The sequence below is a fragment of the Sebastes umbrosus genome, chromosome 11, assembly GCF_015220745.1.
Source record: "Sebastes umbrosus isolate fSebUmb1 chromosome 11, fSebUmb1.pri, whole genome shotgun sequence".
Classification (NCBI taxonomy): domain Eukaryota; kingdom Metazoa; phylum Chordata; class Actinopteri; order Perciformes; family Sebastidae; genus Sebastes; species Sebastes umbrosus.
The window spans coordinates 910,934-926,328 of record NC_051279.1 but is presented as its reverse complement, the minus strand read 5'-3'; the positions used below and the strand labels follow the sequence as shown (position 1 = coordinate 926,328).

The 15,395-nt window shown below is 41.0% G+C and overlaps 1 protein-coding gene across 1 annotated transcript in view; it reads left to right on the top strand.

The window, feature by feature from the left end:
• Window positions 1-15,395, top strand: part of LOC119497637 (exostosin-1b-like) — a 44,411-nt gene that overhangs the window by 17,587 nt on the left and 11,429 nt on the right. Inside the window, exons 2-3 of the mRNA XM_037785884.1 lie at window positions 9,455-9,548; window positions 14,515-14,622. Coding sequence (XP_037641812.1) covers window positions 9,455-9,548; window positions 14,515-14,622 — 202 coding nt within the window. The remainder of the gene's footprint in view (window positions 1-9,454; window positions 9,549-14,514; window positions 14,623-15,395) is intronic.

Sequence of the window (15,395 nt, the reverse complement as noted above, 5' to 3'; positions counted from 1 at the left end):
CAGCAATGTGACTTCTTACACCATTGGAAATAATGGAATAAAGTATAACAACCATGCACTTTCACCTGTTTACGTGTGCTGAAAACAAACAGATGCAGTGATTTTAAGTGCAATTAGTACACTTATTGCCACTCATCGTCACAAACAGGGCTCAGAGAAATTAAGTAATTATCCCTTCTGTCTTGTGTTTATTCAGACAATCAATTCCATTTTCTCAATAGTCATAATTTATCAATAACCATGATGTAGTCTGCTTGGGTTCAAGCTTCACCATTCCTTACTAGGATGTTGAAATGTGTCCTTTTCTTGGAAATACAGACCAGGGTTGAGTCCAAAACTCCATACTAACATGCTGTTTAGTTGCTACAATAGTATGTGAGATTTGTTAGCATCTGAAACCTTAGTATGAAACCAATAGTACGCAAATTGCATACTATTTCCGGTGAAATATTACAATATGCAACACTGGAAACTACGGCAGCATAAATATCCCACAATGCAATGCGGTAGTGCCGACAGTGTCCATAACAGATGTTGACGGACAGCTCTGTAACATCAATAACGCTAATTTAGTGTAAGATTTCACTTTGCATGGCGTAATATGTTTTTTTTTAATTAATTCAGACTTTGATTCTCACAAACCTTCGTTTTGGTCACATGATGCTGGCACCGGTTACCATGGTTACACATCTCCAACCGGCAAGGAGGCTCTCAGGAAGTGACGACGTAAATTACTGCTCAGTGCGTCCGAAAAGATCCAAACTACTTTTTATTCACACAAAAGTATGTTGAGCGATTGTACATATATTGGTTATGTTGTGCATATTATGTGATTTTGGACGAAGCATATGTAAAAGGTACTGCATATTCTACCACCATTCAACCACTTACTGTGGCGATGTCCATTTATATTTGGGAAAAGAATGATTAATTATGCACATTCAGCCTTCAGGTGTCATGACACAGCCAGGCTTGTGTAACAATGTGTAGTTTTCTTTTTTATTAAATTAAATTAGCATTTTCCCTGAAGCTCTGCTGCCATCCACTTTCTTGTCCCCATTCCTGCTCGGAGCAACGTTAGCCAGCTTAAAAAAAGTTGCTCATCTATCATCATCATGGCTGCAGGTAAAACAGTTGAGATTAACTATGCCATTAAGTACGAGATAGTGGAGTGAATCTCATAGTGTTGGCCGTCAATCTCTAATGCTCCCATCCTGAGGCCGTTGGAGTATTTTAAGCTCCGTAACTTCAGGCAAGTTAGTGTGACACTCTTCGTAGTTATTCTGGACACTAAATTGTCATATTTTAAAGTTCTTTGGTGTTAACTGCATTGCATTGTTGGAATAGGTATCACAGGGAAATTTTAATTCACACGCGCGCAGAGAAAAATCTATATTTCTCTGGGGGGAATCTTTCTTTTGATTGGTGTATCCGATTCCCGCGGCTGACGTCTAATGTTTCCACAATCCTCAGGGATGTCTTTCCACAGAGGTCTGATGCACTCTTTCTATACCAGCCAGCCAGCCTGCGTTCTAATATCCCTCTTGGTGGCTAATTAACCCCATGGAACACGAGTATGAAGGTGCTCATTAACCCCACATTACAAGCAGCTGTTTGATCGCCTCGTGCAGATCAGAACAGTTGTGTAATGATTGCTCTCATGCCTGAAAACACCGTGTATGTGTGTTGTTTTTTGACATACGCAGGTCTAATGCAAGTCTTCCAGAAAGAGAGTGTATTTGATGTTTTTCTGTGTGCTTAAATAAAGTATGTCAGCTTCCCCTCCTTGGGCCTGTCACTATGTGTTGTACATGTCTACCTCACGGTGCGCGGTCTTGTCAGGGGAAAGAAAGCAGCCGGGTCTAAGAGGGACTGGCAGTGTCTTAAACTATTGAAGTTGCTCTGATGTGTGTCGAGATCAAAATGGGGCTTTATGTGTGCGTTTGCGCTGTGTGTGACATTCTTGCCATGGGTGGCTCTGGCTGTGTGGGGGGGCTTGGATACAGCATGTGATTGTCGACTGCTGTTTTTTTTTCCGTCTTTCCCTTTTCTCATCCGATGACAGTCACTTTCACCCGGTGCCTTTCAGGCTGAAATTCCTCTGGCTTGAACTCACAGTCCTGGCAACAGCCAAACTGCCCATCAACTCGACTCAACTGTGACAGAGAAGAGGAAGCAGAAAATGAGATATGAAGTCAGTGCGGGATGGGAGAAGGGTGAGAGAGCGAGATAGCACTCGAGCTGCCATCATTTTCCCCTCTGAAGTTCATCTTTGGGAATTCCCGGTTGTTGAGGATTCTCCATGTGATCTAGATGAGTGATGGCTACACAATGAACAGTATGTTTAAAAGAATCCAGGCGAGGCATTTTCTCTTTCTGGAAGTTATTTTGGATTATTCAAGTGACCATTTCAAAGCATTATGTTTAACTCAACATAACTACTTACAGTAGATCCCTCCCTCACGGTACAGATGAAAGCACATGTTATAAATCAGGCCACAGCTGAGCTCCCCAAGAGGTTCATCTTTTCACGATGACCGACAGCATGGAGTCTGTTTATTTGCACTGTTTCCATTAATTAGTCCAGCTTACTGTATGATTTTGTTGAATTACAATAACTACAAGCTTATATTGCAAAATAATATTTTCATCTATCTGTTTGAACTTCTTTGAGTATGTTCCTCATGGTGTAAGTATGTTTGGATCATGACTTAGTGACGCTACATTGACATTCTTTGATCTCATCATTGTAATACCATTAGTTAGAATATACATATGAATTTCTTCATTTGTCGGGTCAGGACAAGATGTTCTAAGATGCAAAATTATGACAAAAAGCAGATGAAATGATGAGGATTACAAAATCAGGGCCATAGAAATGTTGTTCCCAATGAATGGAGCTGTCCTTCTTTGACCCAGCAGCAAAATTACCACCATATTATTTTATCCTGTAGCACCTAACTGTCATTTTAATAATACTATGACGTAGCTAAGAGAGGCACCTTTTCCTCCAGATTCATGAGAATTAAATCATCTGTTTGTGTGACATGGTATGAAGGGGATGAACAAACAAAGAATTGGAGTAATAATAGTTAAAGATGGATAATAGTAGTCCCTGGTGGACACGCTGTCCCATCACAGAGGACAGTTTGGGGGAACCTACTGTCCATCAGCTCTGTGACTTGTCATAGAGCAGCTGATGTAATGCGTCCTCTGATTGTGGTCCTTTGCTATGAGTTGTTATGTTGTAAATGTGTGTGGTCCACACAGATTATAGGAGACAAACACTTTGGCTGTTCTTCTGAGTCTCCTCAGGCACTTGACAGAGTGAGCCATGCATTTCTCTTTCACACCATCCATTCTTGTTGCTAGGAGACTGGTTGATCTTTTTTTTGACCCAGCTCACTTCCTGTTATCCTTTTTCTCTTTCTGTGAATCATACTGTGTTCCTCTCCTGCAATATTAATAAATGACATGTAATCACATCCATGAATTAATTAAGGTTTATATAAAGATAGCACAACAGTATTAAAAGAAGAGGTGATGGTTTTACTGTCAGGTCCTTTCTCTTTCTCCCAATGAGAGACCAGAATAGACTGTTTCATTATTGATCCGAGTTGTGCTGTTGAAGTGAGGATGCATGCATTAATACACTTAAGATATTCACTCAAATCTCCTCCTGTAGATGTTTGTTTGCATCTAAATGAGAATTTGGTCACTATCTACTTTCATCCATGTCAGTTGAAACTGAGTCAGCCTCCATGTTTTCATCATGGTCATCTCTCCAAGTTTTTAAGTTAACAAAGACATTATAAAAGTTACTTGGATGTAAGTAACTCCAGTTCTATGAGTAGGTGCCTCGCCCTCTAATGGACCTCGCTAATAGACTTCAAATGTACAATATGTGTCTCCTCCTTTGATATAGTATGTTCCAGCTGATAGTGCTCTGGTAACCCTGCCGACCTCTACTTTAGAGCCTGCAGACCCTGCAGAGGGTGCATGGAAAGAGTTAAAAGTTCAAGTTTCTCTTGCTTGTAATGGGGATGTTCAGGACTAGTCTGTGAGCAGCAGCAGGTGATTATATCATCATTGGAATAAGTGTTTTGGTCTTACCTTTCCCACATTATACCCTCTACTTCCAGTCAGTGTTTCCAGTCAACACCGTATATGAGTATGATTTTGGTTGGAAATGAAGCTCTTAAAAGTTGTTTCACTTCTAAAACACACTGAGGACTTTGTTTTTTTTACTTGTCTCCATGTCTCTTTCTCCCTCCCAAGCATACAGTATTCACACAGAGTGGTCATATAAAAGAACTGTCATTTCTAAAAGATGGTAGTTTCTAACCAAGAGCAACGGCGTGGTCAGGAAATGTCAACAGACTGTGGTCACTCTGATTAAACAGTTGGTTGAGGTCAGATCCTCCGGGAATGTGTCCATCCAACCACATGCATTCTCTGCAGGCTGAAGATTTATGCACAGCTCTACGGCAGGACACATTTGCAGTTTGGTTTGGCTATTTGCATGATCTCAGTTTATTATCTGAAGGTTAGGATGATCAAGATAACAGAGTTCCAGTTCACACCAGGATACTAGGATAGGCACTATTTCTTTAACAGATTACACTGAAAACAAGACGGAGCGAACTACGAGTTTCGTGTCTTGCTTCATCAGATTCGCTTTGTGCTCATGCCATTTTTCATTTATTTATTTAACCAGGTTAGTCCCATTGAGATTAAGAACCTCTTTTCCAAGGGAGACCTGGCCAAGATGGTCAGCAGCAGGAACACAAAGTTGCAGACACAAATAGAAATAAAATACAGTTCACAAACACTAAAAGCACTAAAATTTGCATTAAAAGACTATCTAAAGACAAATGGGGGGACAAAGAGGAACTTTTCTGGGAGTCAGCTGTCCAACAAGGGAAGCTAAAAACATTGGCATGCCATAGAGTCTGCTTCTAAGGCCTTCATCTTAGATTTAAACATGTTTGATGATACCAGCTCCTTGATTTTCAGGTCATTTTGGAGCAAATTCCAGGCTGAGGGTGCAGAATATGCAAAAGCCCTTTCCCCAATTTTTGTCCAAGCGCAAAGAAGTCCTGTGAGCGCAGTGAATACTGTCCACAATTTTTCTGTGTAATAAAATCACTGATGTAGTGTGGGAGCAGACCCAGAATCACCTTATATATAAGGATGTACCAATGGGAGAGCCTACGGGTTGCCAGTGCAGGCTATCCCACCCGAGTGTACAACTCACAGTGGTGAGTCAGAGCTTTACAATTTGTAATGAACCTCGAGGATGCACGGTGAGCAACATCAACCATATGAAGGCACTGAGCAGAGGCGTGTATGTACAAAACATCTCCATAATCTAAAATCGGTAGAAATGTTGTAGAAACAAGATCCTTTTTTACATTAAAAGAAAAACAATTTGTTTCAAAAATGAAAACCCAGTTTTAGCTTCAGTTTTTTTTACAAGGTACAGCACATGTGGTTTAAAAGTAAGCAAGTCATCAATCAAGATGCCAAGGTCTCGACAGCCTCGACAGCCTCAATCTCCGTTCCATCCACAGTAAGCACCACAGGAACATTTTGAGACATACACTTGGGGTTGGAAAACAACATAAGTTTGGTCTTATTTGCATTTAAAACAAGTTTCAGCTCATGCAGTGTACTTTGCACAACAACCAAAGCATTTTGCAGATTCGCTTTGTGCTTGATTGCCATCAGGTGTGCCTTTTAAATAATCAGGTTAATTGATTAATGGAGAATCCAACAGGTTTGCATTCCCCGACACAAATGTACTTAAAAAAGTCAATAATAAGCAATAGCAACTATAATTCTACCATACAAAACTAGATATAAATATTACATTTCCATAAGATAATGAAATATAATTAACGTCAGAACACAGAATGCAAAATATTTTTTTCTACTAGTTTTTGGTGTATATCTTATTATGAGGATATTCATGTTCTTTGTACTCATATTGATGGTATCTTATGGAAATGTATTAATTCTGGATCTGCTCATCCTCTGTTGTACTCTCACATTAATTGTATCTCTGTTATTATTGACTTTTTGAAGTACATTTGTATTGGGGAATGCAAACCTGTTGGATTCTCAGCTAATCAGCACCTGATTATTTAACCTGATGACAATCAAGCACAAAGGGAATCTGATGAAGCAACATGCAAACACATAGTTCGCCTCGTCAGTGTAATCTGTTAATGAAACCGTGCCTGTCCTAGTATCCTGGTAACTTTTGGTTTACTGTGGTTTACCGTGCACCAGCTGGCACCCAGGAGAGAAGCACTGCTGTGCACGGGGTCACCTTCAGTTTTTTATACTACATATTTAAACAGCTTTTGATACGCCTCCTGTGCTATCAATTTATTACAACATTTATTCTGCTGTTTTGTACTATATCATTACGGGGAGGTGGAAAAAATATGACTAATTCAAGCTGAATGGTGTGATTATTCAATGATGACAGATCTGCTACTGTGAGACTGCTCTGCTCCCCAGCAGCCATCTGCATGTTGGAAAATATGAGAGTAGGCAGGATTGACTTATTATGTAGTTAATTACTGATGTTGCTGTGACATGCAGGATATGACTAACTCCTTGTTGATGTCTATCCTTTTTTTCCAATGAGACCAATCTTTTGAACACCTGCAGTACATGCATGTACATTTTAAAAATCTGTGGGAAATAAAATCGAAGACGCACACCAAGACGGGAGATATATTATGAAGAAGATATACTCATCCTTAACATCTCCACAGACATGCGGTAGCATATTGTGAGACTGCTCCTCCCCACAGGCGGCCATCTGGAAGAGTAGAGAAGAATGGAGGTATGCAGGGAGAGGAACATCTGGTCTTTTCTGAGTTTGCACTGACAGGAAATGGGATGGATGGGAGATTTACACCCAGCCAGAGCCAGATATGGACCTATACTTTTGTTTTATAGGCCTGAAAAAGGGGTCAGTTATTACGTGCCTCTGGCTGGGATTATTTGTTTGTCATGCTTAATGATAGCCTGTCATATCTGTGATGGGAGTCAGACTGGTGAATCAGATCCTTGTTTCATAATGGATGCACGGATCAGAGCAACATCTGTGATGCTACCTAGCCTTTAGTATTCTTCACTTTAGCCTACTAATAGGTGCTTCGTGGATAATGGATTTCTGTGTACATTACAGTGCATTACTATAGATGGTGTCAAGCTTAACTGTGGCTTTTATGATTTTTTATGGCTGTTAATCTTCTCTAAACTCACTGTAGTGGCTGTTAATTGTAAATGGGACGTGCAGTCTAAAGTGGGATTATCCAGATAGATATTGCATAATCACCAAAGTTGATTCATTTGTGACACCCCCCCCCCCCATAATACTGTAGAAGAACAAGAGAACACGACTTTGTGTTTGGTGATTTGTGTGTAATGGATGGTGCCTAACAGAAATCCATCTTGTGCTTTAGGCTATGCAGAGAATAAGAGCATAAGAAAAGATTAACTTCAGATTTCACACAACCATGATCTCCACCAGAGAATGGTTTGTCAGGCCTCTCAGAGGTCAGCCCAAGTCTTGTGAACATTTAAAAATATCAGGCAAACGTCCACTGAACTGAGAGCCAGACCAAAACTAGGAGGAGTAGGGAGCAGTGTTTTATAATAAAACTGATTGGTTTAAACTAGATCGATTTCCTTACAAAGATATTGGGTTGAACGTACATTGCTCACACCTCTAACCCAACAAAATGCCAATGTGCTTAGCCTAACCACGAGTGAAGTGAATTTTGTCGATGCTTGCATTACATATTTTTGCCTGGTTAGTCTCTTAGTTCCAACAGCACTATGCCGCCACAACACTTTGATGTTTACAAGTGGTGTTTTAAAGTGTCAGCATTATTTCACTCAGTTTAACCATGCATAGCCGGCTATTTCTGTAAAAGCTAAAGAGAACTTGATTTCCAGCTGGCTTGGCATCCTGCGGTCTCTGCTGAATGAAAGGCGGTATAGATGGAAACCACTTGTTAGCAGATGAATTCAAAAATCCTTTGCTTGACATTTGGCAAACACAGATTTCAATATGGACGTATGTGGTAAAGACAGCTCTGTAGTTCAGGCATGCTTTTCAGAAACAGTTGAATGTATTGTAAGTTTTAAGATGGCCCAGAAATTATGACCTGGGACGAACTGTGTCTTATGTTTTTATTTATATATATATATATATATATATATATATATATATATATATTCCTCTATAGCATACGTTTAATCGGCTGCCTTGTGTGTCTGCAGTATTCCCTAAAATATCTGGGTTAAGATGAACCTTCTCTTCATTGCTCCATATAAACTCGTCAGACACCTTTAGGGGATACATTTTACTTTGCTTAGAACCTGTTCCAGATAGATGCACATAAGGCATACATGGTCTGTATTTAGGGGAGCTACATCTACTGTATATCACTGTGCACGGCCACGCTGACAGTAAGCAGTACACTTAGAGACAGAGGAGTACAGCCTCAGGCATAATAAATCTATATACAACTAGAAGGGCACTCGGAGAGCGCAGACCTCCGCCAAGGCCGTTTCCATAAGTGAAAAATAATTTGTGTATCCTTCCTGTGATTCGGATCCGCTCCAAAATGTAATGGGTTCTTCGTCGGCCCGTGCTACACCCTTCCACCAAGTTTCATGATAATCAGGCCGGTAGTTTTTCTGTCATCTTGCTGACAAACAGACAAATAAACCGAACAGAAAACATAACCTCTAAAGGAGAGAGTAGTTAAATAGCCTCCGGCACACTCACTCACCTTTGCATTCATATTTGCATTCTCATGCAAATGTGGTCGCAAATAGTTTAAATACAAGCACAAATTTGCACGAATGCTTGTTTACAAGTAGAAATAAAATGTGCACACTTTCAGTCCTATCTAATGAAACCCAGTTCAATGCATGACAACCAGCCAACACAGAAATACACACTCTTTCGCACTCGCTCACATGCACACATATAATATTGACACTGAAGGAATTCCAAGCAGCTCCTTAATCCAAGCAAGTGCTGACAGAGGCTTAGATTGGACGGAGGGAGAGATGTTGAGATGTGCAGGTGAGAGGGCGAAGGGTTTAAAGAGAGAGAGAGGAGTCACGATCAAAGTTAGGGATTTTTCCTGAAAGTACTTGTGCTTCCAGGTATTCCATTGTTAAAAAGAGGTGCCCTTACTGTTCTTTATTGGCTTTATTGGTGTTGTCTGTGTTCCTAAGGAACAGAATTTTATCATGAGATGTCATTGTGGAAGCAGGATTTGGAGGCAAAAATGTATAAACTAATGCACTGGTGGAAGGACGATGTTCTGCTCACATTCTTTGTGATCTTCTGTTAGTATACTGAGAACTAAATCTTAGTTCCTGATGTCTTCTCTTCTTTGCTATCATCCTGCAGGTATGACTACAGAGAGATGCTGTACAACTCCACGTTCTGTCTGGTACCTCGAGGACGACGGCTGGGTTCTTTTCGTTTCTTAGAGGCTTTGCAGGTCAGTGACACACATACAGATGTTTATGGTGACTCAGAAGATACATACCATGTATCTGCTACTCTCTCTCCCATCTTTCCTACTGCTTGGTATGAATTAATAAAGTAAAAATCAAAAAGAAGAAACTGTTTTTGGGATTACAGTAGGTGCAACACTGCAGGTACTCCTTCACTGGAATTAGGATTCATGCTGTTTTGATACCTTTTCTGTGCCATTGCAGCCACCCTATGTTGTGTCTGCTGTACTGAATCTGTCACACATATTGAAGGAAGGAATTACTGCAAGATTTGAACCCGATTAAACCCCAAATCAAAGGCTGACCCACATAGATCCTTGTGCGTAAAGTGCTTCAGTTTTGATGAAGTGTCTCTATCAATAAGGTACATTTTGGCTACTTGAGTTGGCAGCTGTACGTAACGACCGAACTGGTTCAAGAGATCTGGTCATGCGTCAGCTCTGAAGCTGTGGTGACCAAACAATAAAGCCATTAATCGGTGGTTGAGAATGGAAAAAGTGATGTACTGGTTTACTTCCAGTAGCTCAGTCACCCACTGCCAGTCATTTTGTGAATGTGCAGCCAGTGTTGGTACAGCTGCCTCTGACTCAGTGTCTTCACTGCTGCCACTTATTATTCTCACTTTTCAATTCTCTGCTTTTTCCATTTCTTTGAGTTTCTTCATCCATCTCCTCGAGTCATCATCTCCCCTCCTCTAACATTACACTTTACTCTTTTTAATTCTGCCTCCATCTTCAACAAGTGTCCTTAATTCCCGATGGCATTGAGCCCATCATTCACACAATCTACCGACTCACTTAGTGTGAACAAAGATGTTGAAGCTTCTTCAGTGACGGTGCTCGAGGCTCAGACCGTAGTTATAGTTAAAGAATGGGTTTAATGAACAGTTTCATTTAAAGGGACTGTTTGTAAGAATCAGAAATGTCTTGTTAACAGCTTCACCTGTGGCCGTTAAGTCAATGAAAGTCAGCGTCCTGTTGTTGGCGCTTGTGCTCGCTCTACATAGACATGAAGGAGCATCGCTCAACACAGTGAGGAGACACACGTCAGCTAAAAGCACAATATCACTCTATATTTCAGCTGCTTGGCCGTAATGTTAGCTGACCAGACGAAGGTCTCTCCATGAATCAATGCTGATTCTAGTGTTGGCTTTTCCTGCCTCAGCCTCTCGACCGCGGCCGGAGGGAACGGGAGACGCCGGAGTTTTGGTCGGAGACGACAACGTTTCTCTCTGCAGAGCCCTGTCTCTCCCCCGCGTCCTCTGACCGCGGCCAACACTGTTTAACAGACGGGCTTCACTAGATACAACCAAGAGGTTTTGGTGCTTCCGTGTAGTTTGTGTTGGAGTCTGAGTCTGAACAGCGCGCATGGGACACCGACCGGTAATGATTTATACGTGTAAGAAGTTACAAACAGTCCCTTTAAGGCAGTTGTGTTTTAAAAAAAATACAACTTTCCTGTCTTTCTTCACTGTGAGAAAAAAAGTGCTTGTTGAATTACCATTGACTGGCATCTTAGAGTCACAAGAACCTTTCAAACATATTGATTCTTCAAAATGAGTCAGTTAATCCCAATGCAGGCTAATGTAGATGAATAACCCAGTAAGCAAGATGTCATGATAAAAGACTAAATGACTATACCATGAGTGAGTATTTATGAGTGTGTTGAATCTGACATCCTATCTTCGAAGTTGCAGGACACTTTGGGGACAGATCTAAACAGTATTTTAGACGCTGATTGTTAACTAGGACTGAATGATTTTGAAAAAATATCCAATTGCGATTATTTTGACTGCTATTGCAATTGTGATATTTTTTACCATATTAGAGGGAATGGTAATTTTTGCATCATTATTCTCATTTTCATTAAAAAACATATTAAAATGATTATGGTGTGATCTTTGAGTGGATCTGTACCAAACAAAGATGTTTTCTAAAGTATGTAGATCATGATGTGTAGGCCAGGACATCTCTGTAGCACCAGAATATTTAATTTAAAATGGTATTTTGACACATTTCACCTTTAGTAAATATTGCAGTAGGCCAGGTTGCAATTTCAATAAAATGTAAATGAATTGTGCAGCTCTATTGTTAACCTGCCTTTTTGCCTTCACACACTCTGGTACCAGTGTAGTGATAATATGTAAAGTATTCCTGTATTTTAGTGAATACATGTGGGAGAAGGATTTGGAGTTGCCTCTGTGTACAATTATATTTTAGATGTTTAGTCTTCCTCCTCCGGTGACTTCCAGTATACTACAGTATAATGAGTGCAACAAGTTAAGGAAAAAAAAGTCAATATTTTTGTCATCACAAAATCAAAAGCAACCAAAGTGGTGGTGTTATTTTCCTCTGTGAGTTGTGTTTGTGTCGAGCACTGTAAGCAGTAGTCCTGGGAAAACAGTAGAGAAACAGTCAGGGAAGATTTCTGAGCAAGAATAAGAATGACATTTGAGTTTACAGTAGAAGATGAGCAGTGACCGGGGAGATAATTGCACCACTGGGGAGCCAGGAGTGAGGCGAGGTCAGACAGTGGACTTATGAATGAGAAAGAAGTGCAGTTGAGGTAACATGCAGAGTTTGACAGGAGAGTAGTGCTGGACACGGCCTGGAGGTATTAGTGTGTCTTCTCACGCTCAGCCTTATGCAGTAGCTCTGTAGCTGATGAGGGCAGGCAGACACTTGAGTATTTGGGTGCTGTATTAAGTTACATCGGCTCAAGTGAGTTTATCCTAACAGGCCAGATAGGAAGCAATGCAATAGTCAAGAATGGAGACGTTCACATGATTGAACTAGAGCTGGGTTGGTGGCAGCGCCAAATGCGGGTAAATTGTTGGCAGTGTCATCAGGACACCCGCCACTTTGGCAGACAGGGAAAACACTAGAGATGGAATAGAGAAGTGTAGTTGTCCACTTTCTCGGCATCTCATGCCTCCGTGACTATTGATTCCTCTTATTGATGCTTTCCGACAGTAACGCTGCACAATGAGGCAGACGCATGCTGTATCATGTTTCAGTTTGTTTGGGACCGGAGCCACAGCGGAGAGAAAAGAAAGTGCTCAACAGCGTGGCGCTACTAAACCTGAGGGGACGCACCTTATTGTTCCCTGAAAAATCTGTGTTGAAATCAGCAGGAGGAGAGTTAGTAATGTTAGCTGTTAGCAGCTGTTAGCAGCTGTTAGCAGCTGTTAGCAGCACAGTCCTGACTGGATAAATACCGGAGCTACTGACGTTACCGGAGGTGCCATTGAGTTATTATTATGAGGCGTTCAAAGTCTGCTCAGCAAAATTACCATTGGGTGAAGATAAATTACAACGTTATCATGATGTGTTCAAATGTAATCTCGTAAAATGAAGATTGTTTGTTTGAAGGAGATGTTTTCACAGCAATATAAAATAGATATTAGAGAGAGAATTATGAGCTGTTTAACTTCCTAACAACTTTCCAAGATTTTTTTTAATCAAAGCAAATATTTAAATAATTATAATCATTTCAATTGTGTGTTTTTATGCAAATACTATAGATGACAATAACAAAGTACATTCCAACACTGTAATTTACCGCGTACATAATGTTTTTTATGTTAAATATATAGAACATTGAATTACATCAGATCTAAAATGTTTTTCCTTCATTTAGAGCAGTGATTTCAGAAGTGGCAGATACAATTTCTGAGTAGCAGACAAAAAAAAATACATGTCTGCCACAGTGGCAGGAAGTGAAGAAAGTTAATTTCAGACCCTGGTTGATGAAGGAAGGGGGTTGGCAGATCTGGCAGATGATGCAGAGCTCAATCCAGCAGGATCAGGTTGTTCATGTAAAGGTGCCATGACGAGCAGTAGGCTGGAGTCACACGTATGTTACGCATGTGTGTGTTTGCAAAATGTAGGGAGTTGATAGCAGTGAGTTTTATTAATGAATGTTTGTTCTGTGATGAGTTGGGAGAGGATGGAGCTCAGTGAGTCTCTAGTGGATTGGTCTGTGAGAGCAGATAGGTAGGGAGGGAAAGCATGGCAGCGTTTCAGCAGATTGCTGCCTCTGCTAATGACACCGAGGAGATTAGACGAGCACTGCAGCACTCCGGTGCCGGAGCGTTTGTGCCTGGACGTGCGTGTGCATGTGTAGTGAGTGACCGAGGCCAATCAGTGAATGGTACCCCGCTTAACAGATTATAGGGCAGGACGCTTTACAACTCTTACACACACAGACTTAAACTTAACTGCACAAACATGCACACGCCTACAGATGGGTGACTGGGTTCACATGGACACTCACAAACATGGATACACACTTCATTGCAGTTTCATTGATCTGTCAGACACAAGGGTTTAATGTTCAAGTATGTTGTTTTGAAGTGTATCTTCCTTTCCACGGAACATAATGATGGTTTTTATATGAAGCCGCGCCGCCTCGTCACTTTGAGAGTTAGTCATCGAGGTGCTGCAGCAGTTCTGTAGTTATCGCAAATGTGTTGGAAGATGTGTTGCCTCTATTGGTTCAGTAGCCTGATTTGATTGCTTGGGAAATGGACCCTGTACGGTGAGGACATGGGACAGCAGAGCAGAAGACATTTAGTGATATCTTTTCAGTTTCTTCTTCTCGCCAGTCTGTCTTTATATTGCTGCCTGTAGAAATGAAAACTATACCACGAGGGTGATGTCTGGTGTTTCCCTTTGAATATAAATACTTTAAGATCACATGGGACGTGACTAGGGACCCTAGGGACGTGACTAGGGACCCTAGGGACGTGACACTAGCATACAGACGGTGATCTTATCCAACTCCCCCCTCCCCCCCCACACACACTGATTTAATACATTTATTCATTAATGCTTTATTTCTTGCTGGTGTGTGTTTGCATTTTCACCGTACGTGACGCTACCTGTCGTGAGCATCTCAGGCTCTGCAGAGCAGCTTTTATTTTAATTAATCTCATTATTACTCTTACAGGCAGCTTGTGTGCCGGTGATGCTCAGCAACGGCTGGGAGCTGCCCTTCTCAGAGATCATCGACTGGAACACGGCAGCTGTGATTGGGGATGAAAGGCTGCTACTACAGGTAGGTACAGCTGCTGGTGCTACCGGAGACACTTAAAGGTGGAAACTAAAGTAAGACTTTAGTCAACACTGCTAAAAAAAGAAGAAGCATATCCGAATATGACAATATTCTGAATGTGATACGGGTCATGTTAACGGCTTATTGGAGCATTTTCCACATGTGGGATATGCCGATATGTGTGTTTTAGGATCATTCTTTGGACATGTATACAGTGCATTCAGAATATGCGTCTTGATTGGTGTTTTTACGGCAGCTTGCGACACACGGCGCCACGGCCTCTTGCCTGTTTAGGCCAGCTCTGTGCGTTATACACAAAACAACTAGCTGACAGTTTGCAGAGATGCACGCCCAAAATAAAGCTCACATTTCTGGTCGGAAGGAGAAACACACCTACTTTAGGACATTATGACAGACCTGGATACCAACAGGTTTTTGGGATATGCACAAATATCGCAATGCCGACCTTTTCAAGAAGGTGGTTGAAGGATTGAAAAACTGAGACTGTGTTCGCATAGTCGAACAAGTCCAACACTTGGAGTAATTGGAGTATGCACAACTGCATGTAAACGTGAATATTAGTGGAATATTCATTTTCACTAGCTTAATAGGAATATTATCTTTTTCAGAATAATGGCAGAAAAATGAATATTTTGTGAATGTAAACGTAATCAGTGACACATGCTCTTGTATTTAAGGACATATTTGTGTTGATTTCCCTCCCTAGTTTAGTCCCGATTTGTATATCTGGACCGCCGTCTCCTAAAGCTCCTCTA